The 20,452-nt window shown below is 44.3% G+C and overlaps 1 protein-coding gene across 4 annotated transcripts; it reads left to right on the forward strand.

Annotated features, from left to right (window-relative positions):
- Nucleotides 1–91: 91 nt before the first annotated feature.
- On the forward strand, nucleotides 92–19,153 carry LOC127380041 (3 beta-hydroxysteroid dehydrogenase/Delta 5-->4-isomerase-like). Of its 4 annotated transcripts, none has more exons than XM_051608440.1 (7): nucleotides 92–2,337; nucleotides 2,486–2,659; nucleotides 2,851–4,314; nucleotides 6,234–6,390; nucleotides 8,928–9,146; nucleotides 14,163–14,327; nucleotides 18,171–19,153. In XM_051608440.1, exons 4-7 carry the CDS (start codon nucleotides 6,360–6,362, stop codon nucleotides 18,983–18,985), a joined length of 1,230 nt encoding a protein of 409 aa, XP_051464400.1. In that variant the 5' UTR covers nucleotides 92–2,337; nucleotides 2,486–2,659; nucleotides 2,851–4,314; nucleotides 6,234–6,359; the 3' UTR covers nucleotides 18,986–19,153. The 4 variants fall into 4 exon arrangements, with proteins under 4 accessions (XP_051464400.1, XP_051464401.1, XP_051464402.1 ...); XM_051608441.1 differs by having other exon boundaries at nucleotides 2,851–3,106; XM_051608442.1 differs by having other exon boundaries at nucleotides 2,851–6,390; nucleotides 8,924–9,146.
- The last annotated feature ends 1,299 nt before the right edge of the window (nucleotides 19,154–20,452 follow it).

The following is a 20,452-nucleotide window of genomic DNA, read 5'->3' on the forward strand; positions in this document are numbered from 1 at the left end:
CCCTGGCATTACCTGTTTTGGGCCTTACTCCCAAGCTCTGTTACATTGGCAGCCACACATGGAAAACTATGTCCCTTGCATCTTCTACTTGCGTGTTCTACTAAGGCTGATGGCAGCTCTAGCTACACACCTTTCCTGCCACAGAGGCATTAAGTGTTGTGGCAGATACCTTCCACAGCCTAGGCTTTCCTGGATGTATTCACAGAAGATACAGGAACATGGTGCACCAGCTAAGAGACCCCCCAGCTACCCTCTATGGATGTGTGTGTGTCTTGTTAACTGCTTCTAAATGCAGACACATTAAATCCCTGGTAACCAAAGCAACACCCTGTGCTCCCCAAAAAGAGTACCTCTTCCTTCACCACACAGTTTGTTTGCACTGCAAACTCATCTGAGCAGCAGTCAGGACCTACACATTTTCTGAGCACAGGGCAAGTTTGTGACAGTACACACAAATAACTCACCAGGTGCCCTGCTCTCTACCCAGCCATGAGTGTGGCCACCCAAGCAGCATGTGGCCTTTGCTCTCAGAAGATGGTACAGCAGCAGCAGGGAGCCAGCCATGTGCCTGCTGCCAGCATAGAGCAGCATAAACCCTTGTCCTCCAAGGGAATAGAAATGTGTCTTCCTTATCCAAGTTTCTTCCTGAGATGTTGGTCTTGCCTCCCCATGAGGAAGCACACACTCTTGACTGAGCCATCCACCTGCCATCACCTTGTGGTGATGGATACTTAAGAACAATTAGGAGCTCCCTTCCCTCCCCTCCCCAGCCCTCCCTCATATCCCCTACCATCGCTTCCCCCTGCCTTCTTTTCTTCTAGTTCAATTTCACCTGGATGGTTCCTTTCCTCTAGCACTCCTTAGAGCACAATCTTCAGCTACACCATTCAGCTACCACCACTATTACTCTTTCTATTTCATTCCATCTTCTTTTATCATCTCTCTGTCCCACATCATCTCTCTCTTTCCCAGTCTGCTGATGCCAAGAGCTGAGAGAGCTACTGGGAGGTGGAGGTGAGGCAGAGTGGGGGCAGACAGGGTTCTGCAGCCAGGGCAGAACTCGGTTCATGTTATATTGTTTGGAGCTGATGTCCCTTGGGGTTTGTCTGTGTCAATAGGCTGCAGCGTGAGTATTTACTGTGAACTATTCTCCCTAGGAAGAGTTCAACGATATTTGTTTTTTAATCTTTATGTAATGCTGTCCAAGTAAATGTGTAAACAGGATTCATCTATTTAAAATAGCTAAAACTCCTGTGTGCATATTTGGTCTTTGTTACAAATGTGGTGTGTAAATCAGTGGGGAATTGGGCCAGGGTAACTGGAAATAAGCTCTGTCTCCGTAAAGAGTTTAACTGATTTAGCTACTTGAGCTTAACCAGGTCTTTTAAATGAGACTAGGTAAACTAGGACGACACATGTGAAAATTGCTAATGTGCCTCATCTTTAAAAATGCAATATAATCTTAAAAATAATAGGTAAGACACCTTTTCTTATAAATAATTTTTAAGGCCAGACTCATTGGTGCAGTCACTGTGTTTACGTCACTTTAGGGCAGCTGAAAATGGCTGAAGGATGCTGGGCAGCAATGGGATGCCAAACTTGGTTTGTGTCAAAGAAGAACCGATTTGCTGGTCACCTCCTCTGCTTTGTGCACCTCCCAATCTTCCCATGCACACAAGGCTCCCTTTCATGTACAGTTGCAGCTGTTTTATTCTGTCTCCTCTCTGCTAATCCCCTGGTTCTGCAAGAATGGGCAGGGCTGAGTCACGCAAAGCAAGGCTGAGCTGGAGAGAAGACATCTGAATCCGGAACTGCTGTCCAAGGCTCTCTCATTCAGCTGGTGCCTCACCCAGCAGGATCCAAAAATATTGACATGCTCTTCCCCTGCCCTTTTCTTTGGCACCAGTGTAAGAATTCAAGGTGGTTCAACTTCTCTGGTCAAGGTTCTCTCCTGGCAGATAAAAAGTGCTGCTTTTTCTGAGGAGAAGGCTGAGCACATTGTCCACTGGCACCTGGTGTACAAAGGAAAGAGAGGCTGTAGCAGCACCTCCTTTTCACATATCTCAGAAAAAGCAAATGAGGCTCATTAGGTCCTAAACTTGCTAGAAGAAAGACTTCCAGCTTATGCGAATGGCCAAAGGCACCTGCAGGCAGACCTGAGCCATCTCAAGCTCTGGACAGGAGCAGGATTTCCAGCATGCTGCCTCTGATACCTCTCAGCAACTTCCCACTGAGCATTTGGATTTTTTGAGATCTGTTTCTGGATGCTTTAGAAGAAGAACCAGACATCAGGCTTTAGGAGCAGTGGGAAAGGGAAGAGGAAAAAGATCACAACAGGTGAGTTGTTGCCAGAGAACTTGAGGCAGTGAGGCATGTAATGGCTCAGGACCTGAATGCTTTTCCATGGGACAGTCAGCTGCTTCTGTTGCCACAAGCAGGCAGGGAGTTTGAGCAGGTGCCTGAATGCAGCTCTTGTCTCCCGCAGATGATGCTGTGAAATGGGAAAGTAGATGGCAATTAGCTGGGACAATTCCACTTCACTTCTGTCTCCATGAAAATTAAGTCCTCTTTCTCCCTGGTTGATAATCATCAAGGCTCCTTATACCACACTCCCATTCAAGTGGAATTCAAGAAATCCCCTTCAATTGCAGAAATCCAGGTATTGAAAATCATCCATTTCTCACCTGCATTTCACTTAGATACTTTTCAATTGCAGTCAGATTCTCTCAACGCTCCATGCATGGTACGGTTGACCTGTTTATGCCTCTCCTCACAGCAACCTGTGCTCCTTAGAGCAGATGTATTGCTCAAGGCCGTTCTGCTGAGACAGAAAAAAATCTCTCATTTCAGACTCCATAGTTCCAGCTTTCAGTTAAAGCCAGCAAAAGAAGATGCTGGAGAGAATGTCATGGTTATAATTGTGAAGGAAATATTTCAAGGAGGAAAGCAGTCTTAAGAAACTCAGAGACATCTGCTGGAGCTGAAATAATTGAGGTGGAAATTGCACTGCTGAGCTGACTTGTGGTGGCTTCATTTACACCTGTGTTGAGTAACATGACATTGAAATCTGGTTTGAAGGAAAGGCAATGCCACATCATAAAAATAGGTATGATGTTTATTTTGTGATTTGGGAAGAAACAGCTTTTAACTCATCTCTGTTTTTCCTATGGCACTGAAGCTGGGGGACGGAGGATAGGAAGTCAGATGGAGCTGATCAGACATATGAAACCCACCAAAGGGCAGCCAGACAAATTGCAGCCTTTGATCAAGCTGCTCTATAGGTTTGTTGTATAAGACAACACAAACATCTTCAGCCAGGAATGTCTGCAGAGGCCACTAATTTGCAAGTCCTGTATGTGGACGTCTAGAGCAATACACCTGGAGCCAGATTTGAAGAGACGTGGAGGTGAGATGAAGGTCAGTAGGTGCCCAGGACTGCAGGCATTTGGAACATCACAGAGCTGAAATAGCTTGTTCTATTTTTCTATCCGATTTTTCCAAACTATACAATGATCTAAAACATCCTCTTAGCCTCTTCGGCCCTTTCACATCAGCATGTTTTACAGAACTGAGGAAATGCCCATACATTTGGATTGTTCTGCCATTGCTTGGGGGCTCGTGGGGAAACAAAAGGGGAGGCTGGATTTAAAGCCCCCCGTGGTGCTCAAGAGGTAAAACTAAGATTGCACTACTCTTCACCTCTGGCATTTCCAAACTTTCAAATGTTTCACATGTCAATAGGAACAGACTTAATTGGATTTTTTCCCTATAGTCTGCAGTAGGCTTTATACCAACAGAATAACCTGAACCCATAATTATTTTGCTTGATATTGCATACTAATAAAATATAGCACAACTCATATTTGTTTCAAATGAACACAAGTTGTGCAACCAGTGAGCAAAATATAGAGAGGTAATCCAGTGCCAGACCCTCTAATGTCGTGCTGCTTCATCACTGTGCAGCTCTCTTCTTTGAGATACCCAGCAGACTCCAGGTCTGTGCGTGTTCTGTCCTCTGCTTTCCTGTCTCCTCCAGGTCCAAGGGGATTTGGGGAGGCAGAAGAAGGAGCCCTGTTAGTTCTCTTTGTTTAGACCCAAATTTCTTGCAGAGATAACAGTGTCTGCAGTGATTTCCAGAGGCCTTCACATGGAGGCCTTCCTCTCTGTTCCAGTAATAATAAACCCTGCTGGCAGACTGACAGCCCAGCAGATAAGACTAAGGAATAATAGCACATTGCACACTTTGATGGACTTCAAGGATGTGCAAGAAGACACTGAGACAACTGGGTGTGCTCAGTCCTGAGAAGGCTAAAGGTAGGTAGAGAGGGGACCCTACATCCCTATCTTTTACTGCTCAGAGGGAACAGCGAAGATGCTGCTCCACTTCTCAGATATGTGCATTTAAAGGGTGAAAGGTAACAGGCACAAGTTATAATGAAGAAAATTCCAGTTATAAATTAGAGGGAAAAAATACACCATGAGGGTGGTCAGGCACTGCAACACAGGGTTTGTGAAATCCCATCCTTAGAGATGGAGACTGGGCAAGGTCCTGAGCAACCTCATCTAGTCCGGTGCTCCTTTGAAAAGAGGTTGGGTCAGAGACCTCCAGAGGTTCCTTGCAATCTAAATTGTTGGAAGACATCACAGATCCATAAAATAGGAGCCACACATCAGATCTATACCTTGCCATATCAGTATATTACCATGATCAGCTCCCATGGAGCTGCAGAGGCAGCACTGATACCTCTGTGAAAGAGGCTGCAGAAAGCATTTTCTCAGGGAAGAGGGAAGTTATTTGGTGAGTGAGCTTAAAATAAGAGCTCATGGGTTTCGACCAGACTGACAGTCTGTTGAACAAGCCTATCCTACAACTTTTCAGAGACTTTGGAGGTTTTTTATGGTCTGGATTAAGCCTGTGCCAATGCATACCAGAGTCTCTTGCCCCCTTTCTACACTCTGTCCTGCTTTCTGTGTTTGATTGCAGTGAATATCTCTCATGCAAATTCAAGCCAGGTCAAATATTTTTTTAAAAAAACTGTGTCTGCAGAGATTGTAAACATGTGGGTTAAGGACTAATCAAACCCTGCTGCCTCCCACCATCCCTGGAGGATGTAGTAGGGATGGGGAATCACTCTATTTACAAGGGTAGTTTATCTACAAAATGGATCAAAATTTAAACATTTTCCTTTGACACATGCTGCAAATTTCTATAGCCTTTAAATATATACTTTCCTTATCCATTTCAATGGAGGAAATGCAGTTCTGCCTAAAACTAAAGGCAAAATGAGACTAAATGTGTTTTTAGTTAATTGCCCAACTCATGTGCTGTCTAGTATAGAAAGGTTTACTTCAAGTAAGCCTTTCTGATCTTGAAGATCGTGTAATAAAAGTTTACAATCACTTTCTTGCTTCTACCAGAATAATTTTAGTACTACTGAAATAGGAGATATTTTCTGTGTCAAGTTTGTATACACAAAAACATGGAGGCCTCTTAGGGTGGTTATCTTCATACCTTGGTTAAAGTGTCTTATAATTGTTCCCCACTGTGTTTATTCAGAATTTGATTCAGCACCGCTGCCCAAAAGTTAATAATTTAAATCTTGTTACCTCTTGTCAATGAGCAACCAGGAGGGAGAGGAAAGTGCATCCCGGAGGGAACAGTGCCTCCCTCTCTGAAGGGGAAATGTTTCCTTTGAGTAAATCTAGATCTCACAGTACACCTTCTTTTCCACAGCAGCCAGAATCTAAGCATTTTGAGCTTATATGCATGTCATAGTAAGAAAAACCTACATTTTTCACATGAGAAGCACATGATTTCTTGTGGTTTTTGGTCACAATTAGCCTACATTTAGAAGGCAAAAGATCCAGCTTAATAATGAGCATGCCTTCACTTTTCCCTGCCTCAGTTCTCATCAGTCTGGACAACAGGGCAGACTCCAGAAACATCTTTCCTGAACAAGACTCTTTTTCTGGACAAAAGGATCTGTCCTTTTCTTTTTACTCCTGGATAGCTGCTTTTGCCTGTTTGCACAATTAAGCAGTATCGCCCTTTGTAAAAGTGTAATGTTTTATCCTACCTAAAACTTCTGTGCTATGCAATTTTAGTGCATTTATTTATTCCAGTGCCAGGATTCAGTTTGTTCTCAGTTTTCCCATCCCTATTTCTCTCTCACTGTCTTCTCATCTCCACTACACCACCCCTACCCCCAATCACTTTTCTTCCTTTTGGCAAGGCCAAGAAAATCTGTCCTCCTGACACCAGCCATCCATCACCCAGAAGTATCTCTGCCACCAGTAAGCACCAATAAAGCCAGAGGATCAACACTCTTCCTGGACCAGCAGATTAGGAACATGGTGTAATGGGAGACAGTGGATCACACATGTATGAAGGTATGCACTTAGTTCATGTATAGCAATTCTCCAGCACAAGCCAAGGCTGACAAGCTCTAATTTTCTAAAACAATATTGAGACATGCAGCCCATTCTACCAATCAGCAAAATGGTGAAGATTGTGAAGGCCTCATTTTATGATAAAGTCAATGAGAAGACAACAACATTGTTTAAAAATTACTATGCCTTGACAGAGAAAGTGGAAGCAGTAATTTCTTAGATGCTGCTGACTTATGTTTTTAGTCTGCAAATCCCAGACTCGTGCAATAGCTTTGAATTTCTTCAAGTTCTTCCCTGTGGTCAGGGTTCTGGTGTGCTCTGGCCCCATTGCTCATTGACACTGTTCTGAGACCTACAGACCATTCCAGCATCTGCCTCGGTGTCCTTCGGGGAACATCAGATTCAGCCTTGCTTGCAGCCCAGAGGAGCTGCTGTGCCACCCAGCAAACTCCCACAGCAGTGTCAAGAAGAAACAGAGGGTGAAAATGTTGTCTCTAGCTAAGACCACAGGAAGCACCAGCGTTTGAACTGAGCAAACCACTGCTGTCCAATCCCTGACATCCACAAGAGGTTGTTCAAATCAAGGCTGCTCTATAGCAAAGCAGAAAATTCTCCCAAACTATGCCAAGCATTTGGCCCAGTTAGTAGCTAAGATGACAAAGCACAGCAGCAATAAATCTTTCTACAGTACTCTGTGTAGCGCTTATATTCTCATATAAAGCTGTTTTCTGTCCTCAGAGGTGATGTCGTGTTGCCTGTTTTTATAATGCCTCCTTAAGGCAGGTTATTTCCTTCCTAATAGTGAAAAGGAAGCCCTGTTTCAGAGAACACCAGCTGCAGCAGCAGGCTTGGGTCAGTTACTTTTCCTTGCAAAACACATGGACCGCACAGAATTAATTTGCAGCAGCTTCTGATAAGAACGTACAGCATCAAGGCCCTGTCTGGGAGAAGTCAAGGAAAGAAGCACTGATAACATGTTTTTGAAAGTTTTGTTGGAGTAAGGGAATGGTTATGAAGGACATTGTGATTAAAACAGTTGCCAAAGCTTTGTCAACTGTGTCAGCTAGAAAATATTTTCTCCTCAACCAGAAATGGTTTTGCTTTTCCTGCTGTCACTTACAGGACCAGTTTTGCTCTAAAAAAGTAGTAATGTGAAGGTACTGTCCCCATAGCCTTTCTCCAGGGCCGTCTTTAATGAGTGAGCAAAATTAACGATCACAGAATAAAAAAGGGAGTTTCAGAGTCAGTCGCATGAATGTAAGTGAAACATTTTTAGAGATCCATTCTAGCTCTGCCTGAAATCAGTGATTCCCTTTCCAGTGATTTCAGCCTAATCAGTTGTGTTGCTGGGCTTCTTTGTAATGTCCCATAGCAGCACACCTCACTGAAGGTGGCTGCCTACTCAATGTCTTGCTTCAGTAAGGAAGTCTGCCCTGTCCTTGCTTGCGAGAGAGAGAAATACAGCTCCAGTCAGCATGTCAGCACAGAAAGACCTGTGAAGGCAGCGCAGGTATTACCAGTTTCAGGCTAATGCCTAAGCCCTGCCTTGGGCTCATGCTATAAAAATATTTTGCTAGAACTGGAGTGAAAACCTAGGGGGAGATACCTGGGCATTTTCCCTGTGTTGTGGAGATGTAAAAAGTAATGACACAGTTTGCTGCAAAGGCACAAACACAGCCTTGTTTTAACTAGGTGCTCTCACACTAGGCATTTCACGGGTGAATCTTTTTCTCCAGCAGCTTTAATGTAACCAGTCTGTAAATTAAGCCATTTCACCACTTCAAATGCCTTGAGAATATGGAACAAATTCAAAATCCCAGATGTTATTTTTCAGTCTCGCACAGAGAGGAGTGAGAAATCCATACTACAGTGGAGAGATGAGTGCTAAAAAAAAAAAAAATATAGCAGTAGAGTCTACCTCTCAAACAGTTATGAAAAGCTACCCCTGCTACTTACACTTTATTTTAATGATCTCTCCCCTCATATTACCACTGTACTTCACAAGCTATGGATAATTGCCAGCATGAGGGCTTACTCTCAGATGATTTAGGCATGCAGGACCTCGTCTAGGCAAGCACTCAGACCTTGCTGCATCCACAGCCTTCATCTTTGAGAGGGGAGGGGTGGAAGCACCACTTTGCAGCAAAGGAGGCACGTGAGAGGGAGGGAAAGCAAGATGACAGAGGTGGTATATAAATACAGGCAAATCTCCCCCATAGTCTTTTGAGTGCTGGAGAGGTAGAACCAAGGATTGAGGCAGACATTTTTGGGGTTCGTTTAGCTCTGAAGTTGACTTAAACCATTTTCAGATTTTATAATTTCTTTGATTTGTAATAGTTTGTAAATAGCTTTTATTTGCATGGAAACATTGTGTAGGCTACTTCTGAGTAGGAATAGTTAGCAAAAGTAAGACATGCTTTAAAAATTATTTAAGATAGGGGTCAGAGTTTGTTTTCCAGTAGTGTCTTGTTCTGGTAGCACCCTTTGATTTGTAAAGACTCCAGAAGCTGATGTTGTTTGTTCATTTCCTCAGGCAGGAGGTGAACCGGCCTGTCTAATCTCCAGGGAAAGCCAGTCTGCCACTCAGGAGCAAGCCCAAGCAATGTCACTGGCTGGGGTAAGCTGTCTGGTGACAGGAGCTGGAGGGTTTCTGGGCCAGAGGATTGTCTGTTTGCTGTTGGAGGAAGAGGAGGCACTGGCTGAGCTCCGACTGCTGGACAAAGCCTTTAGCAATGAAGCACTCAGGAGATTTGGAAGTAAGTACCATCATGTGAAGGCTATGCATTGTGTGTATATGTGCAGTTGTCACAGGTGGATAGCACAGAAGTCTTGACCTCCTACCCAAACCGAGCTTTGCAAATAGAGGTTTTATTTCCATGAAGTCTTGCTTTAGCCCTCCCTGTCCCTCCAGCACAGTAATCAGATGTTAAATGTAAAAGCAAGAGTTTTCTTTGCCAGTTTTCTTGCCCTGAGGCTTCTCTATGTGGAAAGAGAGACCTATAGACTGTTAATGCAGCAAGTAGGTTGCCTTCAACCTGACTTCTATTACATTAAAACCCACAGAGCAAAATCAGTGCAAAAATCTCACACTTCTGTTGGGAGGAAGGGAAATGCAACCCTTGCTGTACTGGGGGTGCAGGGCAGCATGGCCCAGAGCATACTGTCCTGGGCTTCTATATGCAGGACAGGAAGGCAGTGGCAAAGCTGTGGGAGCAGGAGCTAACAGTGGGTTGGTTTTTTTTTAAGCTGTGATTAGTTTGGTTAACCTGTCATCTGCTGGCCGAGAGTTGTGATGAGGTACCCTAGAAATTTGTTGGAGGTGGTTATTAATGCAGTTGCGTGGAGAGCAGAACACTTTTGAGCTATGCACAGAGGAGACAGGACCCGTTTGAAAGGCGCAAGTCAGGACTCCGGCTTCCTGAGCAGACTGGAGACAGCACAAATGAGTGAGGTGGCCAGTGTCTGAACCAGCCCGTGGCAGGGAAAGCAGCTCAGACTATTGCATCTTAAATGTCCTGTTTACTGGGACTCTGAGCATGCCTATAGAATGGCACATAGGAACCTAAATTCAACTAAATTAAGTCCCTACATCACACTTACCTGACAGTGCTTTCCTCCATCACATCTTAACCTTAAGATGATTCTTCCTCTATACAGGCAACTACATGGGAACCCTTATGGAATATCCCCCTAAGATTTGCTGAAGTGCCACAATCTTTCTAAAAAGCGTTTGTTACCACAGAAAAGTAACAGTGCACCATAAACCTGGTGCAAATTGCACCAGCCTTCAGGATGGTTTTATACATCTCAGACTCGTTAAATCTCACTCAGTGTTTCACTGAGGATTTGCCAGATGCCCTTCAGCCTTGTTGCAGCAGCCCTTCCTGCTGATTCCCAGGCAGTTCCCCCAGTGACAAAGCCTGCAGCTGCCATGAGCTGAGGCACTTGCAGCAGGAGCCTGTGGGGTTTAGCACTGATGCAGCAGGGCAACCACAGGGGCATCTGCAAGTCTTCGGGCCAGGAGAGCTTTGTGGAGGTAATGGAGCTTCCTGGGAGTGAAAACAACTGTTTGTGTGAGCACAATCCTGTCTGGGCTGCAGCAAAGGTTTCCCTATTCCTTTGTTGTTAATAGGAAAGCACTAGGACCTTTTTCCCTATCTCCCCTCGTCCCTCTACTGAACACTGCCCAGACACTCCCTCTCCTATTCTTTCAAGATTCCTGCAGCCTGACCAGCACAGAAGGAAGGGGAAAATCAATTATCAGAGCTTTTTTCCCCGACAAACAGGCACTGGGAACAACAGGCTGGCATTTCAGCAGTTTGAACTGCCTTGAGCCCTGCATTTTGCCTGGCAGTCCCTCTGTCTGTATCAGCCTCTGTACCTACACTTCTTCAAGTGTCCTGCCAGTGCTTGTGCTCGGGACAACCTGAAGTATTTCCTTGCCTTTCAAGCTCTTCTCTAGCACAGCGACTCCTATTCCAAATGCAAGGCTGCTGCAAAAACGGGGGAGGGGCTGGAGTCTTCTGACCTGCATTGCTTCTACTGCAGGGATTTTTACTTGCTGGCACATGTCATTTGGATTTCTTGAATAGCCAGGAGCAGAGCTGAGTGGTTTTCTTTCTCTTGAGCACCTTTTACTTGCAGTACCTTTGCAGAGTCGGGGCTGTAGGTAGTAAGACACAGAAGTATGTGGAAGTTACATCCCGCTGTGCCAGGAGACACTCAGGGACACTCCTTTCTTTGTCCAGGCAAGTTTCCTGGGGAGCCCTCGACCATCGCACTCCATCTGCACAAGACAGTGGCATTTGTGGTCTTCCACAGCCCTAGGGAGTCCAGGATGATCGATCAATGTCAAGTGCTGTGACCTAGAGTCTACCCAGTTACAATGTGTGGTTCAGAATGAACATCACATTGAACATGGTAGTTTGGTGCCTTGGGTTTCCTGCCTCCCAACTCCACTTCAAATATATCTTTCTAATTTTCCTGTGCTTCCACTTCTGCAATTATTTCCACACCACAACCCCCACTACTGCACTGACACTTCTGGAAAAGCTGGAGACAACTAGGTTGGTCTGAAGAGGATTTCTCACTGTTTCAAAGCATTGACTCCCCCTTGTCTCATCCTCTATCCCTCTTCCCTCTCCTCCCCATAACCCTAATTTCATGTCATTTTTTAGGACAGCCAGTTATAGATTGTGATTGTGTGACGCTTGAGCACTGGGGCTCTTTTGCACTATGAAACGAGTACTTCTCCAAAGTAGAAGGAAAGCAGAGGGAGAAGAAACAGGAATTCTTCCCAGAACTTCTGCTGGGGAAAAGTTTCTACTCTGGGAAACTGCCTCCTGGCTTTTTCCTCAGCATTGCAGACATTCATTTGCCTTTAGCATTGCATTCAAAACAGAAAGGCAGAGTAGCAACAGAACATCCCAGCAGCTGAAATGGGAACAGAATAAACATCTCAGCTTCCCTGGGCTAAAGAAGCCAATGAATTGCTTTACCCTTTACAAATGAAAATAAGATGCAGTTTTTAATTTTCTCTGATGAATACACAAAGTAGACCATTTTAATGAACCATTCATTTAGCCAGGAAAGTGGATACCTCTCATGAGGAGTGCTCTTCTGCACCATCCACCCCACAGTTTTTAGGACCTCCATAAAAGAGCACTAAGAAATTCAAACTAAGTCCCACAGACATTGCAGTTTGTTTGAAATTTAAACAACACATAGAAAAGAGAAAGACAGTTTAGGTCAAATAGTCTAACTGGATTGCTGAGTCAGACACTGCTCTCTACAGGACACCAAATTTTATTGAGTAATAATTGCATTTCCAAGCAAAAACTACCCTGTAGCATGCAGGGATCATTGCTTACAGCTTAGAGGACACAGAGACCATTACTGAAGTAGAAGCAGCATTCCCAGTGGGTAGGTTCCTTCTCATAATCACTATGCAAAAATGGAGAGCTGAATTGAGTTTATTCTCTTTCTCCCTCTTCCACCTGACATACACATGCTTTTTTGATGCCTGGACAATGGTTTATACAGATGGAAATCTAGTTTTTCTCTGCTGTCCATCTCAGACTGAAACCACTGTCTGTCATTTCTTCTTTCCTCCGTCTGTTTCCAAGCTCACCTGTAGTTTTCCTTTTCCCTCAGAGCAAAACAAAATCAATCTGTTGGTTCCTGACATCTAGCTGATGCTGGCAAAGTGAACAAGTTGTACTTAGCAGGGCAGCTTCTGCTAAGGAGGAGTGGCTTTCCTGATTTATATCACTCACACAACTTCAATTGCAATCCCAAACAATGCACAAAGCAGCTATACAGCAGCTTTCTAATGACTGATACCAGCAATTCTTGAGATCATCTTTAAAAAGGACAGGCTTCTTTTTTATTTTTCCTGAAAGCTTTAATTTGCATGCATTAAAAGTTCCATTTTCCTAACCACCATAGCCACCACTCTGAGAGGGCCACATGTCGGAATTTACATTGTGAAAACTATGTATTTCAATCCTTTGGATTACTGCAACCTCACTAAGCATTCTCACGGAGAACATCAACCTAAGAATAATGTTTGTTAGAACTAATCTAACTGCCAGGTGCTTAACAAAAAGTGTAGCCCCATAGCCTGATATTTTTGCATCCATAAAAGTAGAGGTCAGTGTAAACCTTGTGGAAACAGAGCCCCAGGAAATGGGTGAACTCTGTGAAATAAAGCATAAGAGAGCATGGGTCAGTAATTGTGCTGGGAGGGCAGTAACTCCAGATATACAAACAGTTTGGTAAACGAGGATTGAGCCTCCATTTTCACATCTCACACCAACTGATTGTGATTAAAAGAACAGACCCTCAAGCCTGTTGCATCAACATAATTGTTAAATTAACACAGGATTACATTCTACCATGCTACAAAGACAGTGAGATAAAGCTATTTTAAAAGATACCCGTGCTCCTTTCCAGATCCCAGCAGCCGTCTCTCCATTAAAGATACAGGATGAAATACGGCCTGCTTTGGAACCAGTGACCAAACTCTAGGATACATGAGATTTCGGTCATGGCTGAGGCTAAAAGCTGTGCAAATTAATTAGCTTCTCCTCTCATCTAAAATGGGCGTTTGATTATGCGGGGAGAAGACAGAGGATCTGCCTGTGCTGCAGCGTCGCTCCCCAGTAGCTGTGCCTGGGGAGCCCCCTAGTGCAGCCTCAGCAGAGGCTCTCCAGAGGACCTGCTGTCCTCAGAGGTTCTGAGTCAGTCATGCTGAGAAAGTCCTCTCCTCTCCCACAGCATAGCTGCAGCCAGGACAGCAGACTTCCCAGAAGAGCAGCATCACCTCTGACTATAATTTTCTCCAGGCGATCATCCTGTGCTGGCTCAGTTGTTGTGGGTTTTTTTTATGTAGTTCTGGGCTCTATATAAGGATGCTTCTGCCCAGCAAAACTGAGGGGAAAGATGTCTCCAAGGCCTACGACTGCACTAGAGCTACACACAGTTAGCTGCTGGGGAAGCAGTGGGCTTAAAAACATCAGTGAAAGCAAGTGAAGGCTGAGGTACCTCAGAAGAGCAGCCTTGAGAGTTCAGGTTTGGACCAGAAAGACGAGCGTGCTAAAAATGACCCCAACGGCACCAGAAGCATTGGAAAATGCTTCTGTTTTGCCAGTCTTAAAATATCCTGCTCCCAGGCACAGTGTCAGCATACCCACAGCCCTCCAGCACCCCTGTCAGTGCTCTTCTTAGGATGTCTGTGAAGTCTTCTGCTTTGTTTTCTGCTGCCCTTGCAGAGTTCCAAGGCAAGACTGAAGTTAAAATCCTGGAAGGAGACATCCGAGATGTGACACTCCTGCACCGTGCCTGTCAGGGGGTCTCCCTTGTCATCCACACAGCTTCCATCATTGACACTTTGGGACTTGTGGAGAAGCAGCTGCTCTGGGAAGTCAATGTAACAGGTAAACAGGTGAAGCACCTTTCTCAAACTCATGTGTACTACGTCCTGATAATCATCTGCTCAGGAAAAGGAGCACCTGACATGTTTTTCTGAGCCAGATTAACCGGGTTGTTGTGCATGTTGCACAGCTACACCTGTGAGTGCAAAGGATGCACATGTGCAGCACTATGCAGCTCTGGCTCTCTCCACACCCAGCGTGCACCAGCCTTCCACTGCAGGGCACTGCAGGATCATTCATTCTTGTCAGCACTCACATCTGCCTATCCTGAGATCTGCACAGGTTCTTTCTTCAATGGGGACAGACATAATCCCATGCTCAGTGGAGCCTTCCGGAAAAAAATCACCTCTGAAACCCCAATGTGAATCCAAGAAAAACTGGTTCTTATTCTCCCTCCCCATGCAGTATCATTGCCTGTGTACAGATTTGAATTTTAACAAACACTATAGGCTTTGGCTGCAATTACAGCAAACTTGCCCTGCTAGTGTCTCAGACCCTGTGGCTCCCTCACTCCTGTTCTTTTTCTGTCCCCCTTCTCCTTCTCTTCCCATTTGCCATTATGTCTGTGTGTGCAGGAATGCAGTTCAGAGGAGCAGGTAGTTTCCCATCATTAAGAATCCCCTGACAAATTCAAGGCTATGGGAGGGGTTATAGTGAATTCTTCCTTGGTGATGGGATCTCCCTTTCTACTAAGAAAGGAAAGGATCAGATGAAAGGGAAAGGCTTTGACTTAGGAAAAAGCCTAGGTGGCATTGGCTGCTGGGAAATTAAAATATAATTCCTGAAAGAAAAACATCACCCCCCTCCCTCTGATCCCAACCCCCTCAATGCTTTTCACATAACTGGTACCACTTAACCTGCCTCCCTGGCTATATTCCTTCAGCTCCTTAGTGAGGATTTGGGGGAGATGTTCTAATTTACATTAGTAGTTTTCCTGTTTATTTTTGTTTGTTTGTTTGTTGGTTGGTTTTGTTTTGTTTGTTCCTTTTTGCCGCAGATAAAGGGCTTCTTCACAAAAAAATAAGGAACATATTTCTACAGGCACCACTTTTACAAAGATTAGCTATTCACCAGTGTTTGGAGCAAGAGAGTGTTCTTTGTAGCTGAGCTGTCTCTTGAAGGCACCTTAAAACAGTGGGATGGCCTTTTGGTTCTTTTAGCCTGGCTCATTGCCTGTACATTCAGCTTCCAGACCCTCTCACTTTTGCTCAAAGCCACAGACTGTCAGTGACAACAAATTAGAGCCTGGTGGGCAGCTTCTTTGGTACTTGCCAGGAGGGCCTGAAAGGCAAGCTCCTGTAAATCTGTGCATCAGGCAGTAGGAAAAATAAATACACAGAGGTGGTAGTTCAGAAAGAGGATTGTAAATCTGGGTCTTTTTGATCATACTCCTGCTACAAGCTGTTTTTCACAGCAGAATGGGTTGGCTGAACCCATGGGGAAAAAACCAAACCAAACCCAAACAAATACTAAAATGTCTGAAAAGCAGCAAGCTCTCTGGCACTGAGCTGGAGTTAGAGACAGACAGCTTATTTAAGTTTGCCTCATCATTCCTTTTGGCAGGTTTAGACTTCAGCACTAAGTACCTAGGCTGTCATAAACCTTTCAGATTTCCCCTAGCAGTCTGCCTGCAGGTGAAATAAGCCCCCTGGGCCAGTGAGGGTTAGCATTTGGTAGAATGAAAGCACACACCAGTCCTGCTCCTAGAGCAAACTGACCCTGAGGTCAGTCAGTAAATACTGCAGTCCTCTTCCCTATTTCCCTCCATTTCCATTCTGATGCTCTTCTGGCTTTCTGACCAGTCAAGACACTGCTACATACTTCATAGACTTGCAGGATGGAAGTTTTGTTTCTCCTAGAAAACCAGATGTGGATGTTCACAAACTAGAGCAGAAGCAAACAAATTAAATTGCCATGCTGCAATGTCTCACATGCCACATGGTGCCTCATAGCAAAAATATCCTTCTAGGAAGGGAACCAAAGTAAATTTTTAGGAGGAAGGGAATTAAGAAAATACTTAACTATAATAATAATAATAAAAATACCCTCTATGAATCAGATCCTCATCCTTAAAGCACAAGTAGAGGGAGACCTGCTCCATGGAAGTTTTACTTTATTACATGCTGTGTGAAAGATGTTAAAATTCCTCTTATTGTAAGAACCTTTTCTTTTTTTTTTTACATACAACTTAGGTTTGCAAATAAAACATGTTATTTGGAGGAAACTGATCTTGAACAGATACCAACAATCAAGATAACTGCATGTTGCTGTTTTAAAAACCCGATATCTTATTTGATTTTGTCTAGTTCTCTTCTGCACTTTATTATTTTTCTTCACTTTCTAAACAGCAATGATGGCAGGAATTAACCTATTCATGTTTAAAATAATAGGTTTTATTAATGAATTAATTTTCCTGATGACCCTGGATTGTACATGACCTAAACATGGTGACTTGCATGAACTCACTTTTCATGTGAATTTATTCCTGGCTGGGTAACCTTTCCTTCTTTGCTCTTCTTTAGTGTTCCTTAAAGCCTCATCCAAATTTATTTCCTGTTTGTTTCAACCTCTTTGTTTTTCTTGTTCAAGCTTGGAAAAAGGAATTTTGGTGCCCTAACAATATTCTTTTCAACAATTCTTCCCATTCTTCACTCATTAATGGGTTCATATCTTGCTGCCAATATTTCTTGGTCCTCAGAACATCTTTTATTCATTCTCTTTACCAACGCTAGCCTGCTCTGCATTGTGCTGCCTTTAGCTGTTGTACAGAGTAGGCAGACTTGTTAGATCATTCATGGGCCTCACAGCTAGTGTTTGATTTTGTCCCCTAGATTTTAGTCCACACCCTTCCAATATCATATCAGCCATTTTGGTTTAATGCTCCTTTGCCAAAGATGTTTTCAAATGTCTTTGAGCTGTGTCTTCTGTTCCAAAGTTACTGGCTCTTTCACACATAATCTCTCTCATTGCACCATGCACAACAAAGAAGGCAATTTTTGCCTCAAAGCCCAGAAGAAAAAGGGTCTACTTGCAATTAAAACAACACAACTTATTAAAGTATTTCTTTCCCCCCTGAATGTACTTTCCTATCTCAATCCTCTTGGTTGTCTGAAAGACCTTGAGTTTGCCAGTTAACCTCTGCTCTCCTCAAGGAATGCATAATGATAGCATTTTAAAAGAAATCCTGTATTACAGCAAGTAAAAGCCAGAATACACTCAAAAAGGAGGCACACATCCACAAGCATCACTTTTCTTACTCAGCATGACTCTGTGATCTTTGACTATGTGTGTTGTTCTTACAGATCTTCCTCTTCAAGCCTTCTTCTGAAGCCAATTGAATAGTGAATAGACTCCCACTGGGAGTCCCACCCACATTAATTCTGCTCCTGCTTAGCAAACCACCCAAGACCATCCTTAAGCCTGGAAAACAGGGGCTTCAGCATACAGGATGGAGGGTACCTCATGAGAGAGGCAGCTTCTGAGGGTTCTCAGCCTTGAGCCAGTCAACCCAACCAACAGGCACAAATACCTGTATCTATGGTCAGTGTCTATGATAACCTAAGCAAGAGCAAAACTTGACTCTTGGCATTAAAAACCCCACAACATGCAATTAAGACCACATGTTAATCTTTGGTTAACTCCAGCAGGTGCACTGATAGCACTTGAAGACATTCAGAGCAGGTTCAGTTTCATGGAACATGCTGCCCAGTTTGGGATAGGATTCTTCCAGCTGCAAAGAGGGAAGATCTGCCCAAGCTCAGGACAGAGATGCTGTTTCTGATCTAAAAAGCCCACTCTTCCCTGCTTAGAGACCTGTAGACTGACCTGCATGTTTCTCTTTTGAAGGCACTCAGCTACTGCTGGAGGCATGTGTCCGCTGTAATGTCCAGCACTTCATATATACCAGCACCATAGAAGTGACAGGCCCAAACTGCAAAGGTGACCCCATTTTCAATGGTGATGAAGATACAGCTTATGAGAGTGTATCGAAATTTCCGTACGCCCAGAGTAAGAGACTGGCAGAGGACTCTGTGCTGAAAGCAGATGGCCAGGTGTTAAAGGATGGTGGCATGCTGATGACCTGTGCCCTGAGATCCATGTACATTTTTGGAGAAGGATGCCCATTTCTCCAAGGTCACCTGGATAAGTGCCTGATGAACAAAAATGTCTACCTGCGCTTCTCCAGGAAGGAGGCTTTGGTAAACCCTGTGTATGTGGGGAACATCGCCTGGGCACACGTGCAAGCAGCTAAAGCCCTGCAGGTCCCACAGAAAGCCAAGCACATCAGGGGCCAGTTCTACTACATCTCAGATGACACCCCTCATATGAGCTACGCTGATCTGAATTATGAGCTGACCAGGGACCTGGGGTTTGGAATCGAGCCCCGGCTCCCCATGCCTCTGACAATGTTGTATTACTTCTCGCTGCTGCTGGAGGTTGTGAGCTTCTTGCTCAGGCCCTTCATCCGATACATCCCCTCCACCAACCGCCACCTGGTCACCCTACTAAATACCCCATTCACCTTCTCTTATAGAAAAGCACAGAGGGATTTTGGCTACGTGCCCCGCTACACGTGGGAAGAGGCCAAGCGCTGCACCGGGCAGTGGATGGCATCCTTGGTCCCACAGAGAAGGGAGTACTTGCAAAGCAAGGCTGCCTAAGTCTGAAGAGAAGCCGAGACCCGGCTAAACAAGTAGGGCCTTGAGCCAGAAGAGAGCTGGGTGAACACCAGCAGCAGGTATCTACAAAGCACTTAAATGAAGATTTTGTGTAACCGCCCCCTCACCCCTCACTGCCTCGACCCAGAATGATTAAAAGTGAAATGTTCATTTGGTTATTGAGTACAGGGTAACTTTGATCAGGGTAACTTTACTGTACAGGCCACATCCACCTCTCCATCTTGTGCACCACAAGGACACTATGTTAGTGGACGCTCCACACAGTCCATGGTGTGAACACATTAGCCCTTCTTTTCACTCCAAACCACCTTCAAGGCTTTTGTAAAGCACAGCTCATCCTAGAGCTATGATTACACTTTGCAAATATGCATTACTCAGCTATCCCCTGCTCTCTCAGCTCTTGTCAGCCTTACCAAACACACAGCAGGTAGAAGCTGCCTGGCTGCAAAAGCTGTTAAAAATCTTGCTCACTTTTTCAAGTGTGTTGTCCAGTTTCACATGCCATTCACCTGACACTCAAAATCGAGAGGAAATTTGTGCACTGGAGGCATTGTGAGGCAGTGCAGTGTAAGTACAACATAGTTTCAAGTTAGGGCAGTGTGTGGAGGGAGAGAAGGTGGAGACTCAGTCAGGGCAAGACTTTCTCATCCATTCTCATTCTCCTAGTTACCAATTTTGCAATAAATCTGATGGCTTCCCAGCAGAACAACAGCTTCAACAAGATGAAAAGGAGAAAAATTTTGCAGGACAATTTTGCTTGGTCTCTGGAAGGTTTCCATTGCAGAGTCAAGACATTCATGAACACTGCAGAAAAACAAACAGTGCTGAAAAAAAATCATTTCTAGGTTTCAGCTGGAAACAAAAGCTACCTTTAGCTGACAGATGAACGTGTGCTGTCCCTGTGCTTTTCTGATGGCCATATGAGTCTCTGCAGAATGTGTAATGACTATTGGGCCAAAAATACAGAACTTATCTGAACAAATAGATATAATGCAGTGTTTGCTCCCTAAACATACAGCTCACTTGCTGAAAACAGCTCTAGAAGATCAGGATTTCTCTGTAGTGTTCAGTATGGTGTGAACAGAATTACTTTACCTGACTCAGTACTAACGCAAATAAACCACATTTCCAGAGATGCTGGCAGCTTGAAGTCTGTGCTGAGTTTAGCTATTCAGTACCCTAGACATTAGATAGTCCCAGTGCAAACATTACCATTTTCTTTAGTAACATCTTAGGTTGAGTGTGCAAGATCCAAAGCAGTCAAATACCAGCCACCAGAACTTCCAGTTGTTTTCTGAGGATGCAGAAATAAGTTTTCCAGGCTCCCATAGAGGGCTTTGTAAACACTCAGCACACTAGGACTCTGGGTGTTATTTGAATGCCATTGCTTCACAAATAAGTCATGTAAACATCTCCACCTTTCTCCATGGAGCAGTACTCTCAACACCT

Source organism: Apus apus, chromosome 1, assembly GCF_020740795.1.
Source record: "Apus apus isolate bApuApu2 chromosome 1, bApuApu2.pri.cur, whole genome shotgun sequence".
NCBI classification, from domain to species: domain Eukaryota; kingdom Metazoa; phylum Chordata; class Aves; order Apodiformes; family Apodidae; genus Apus; species Apus apus.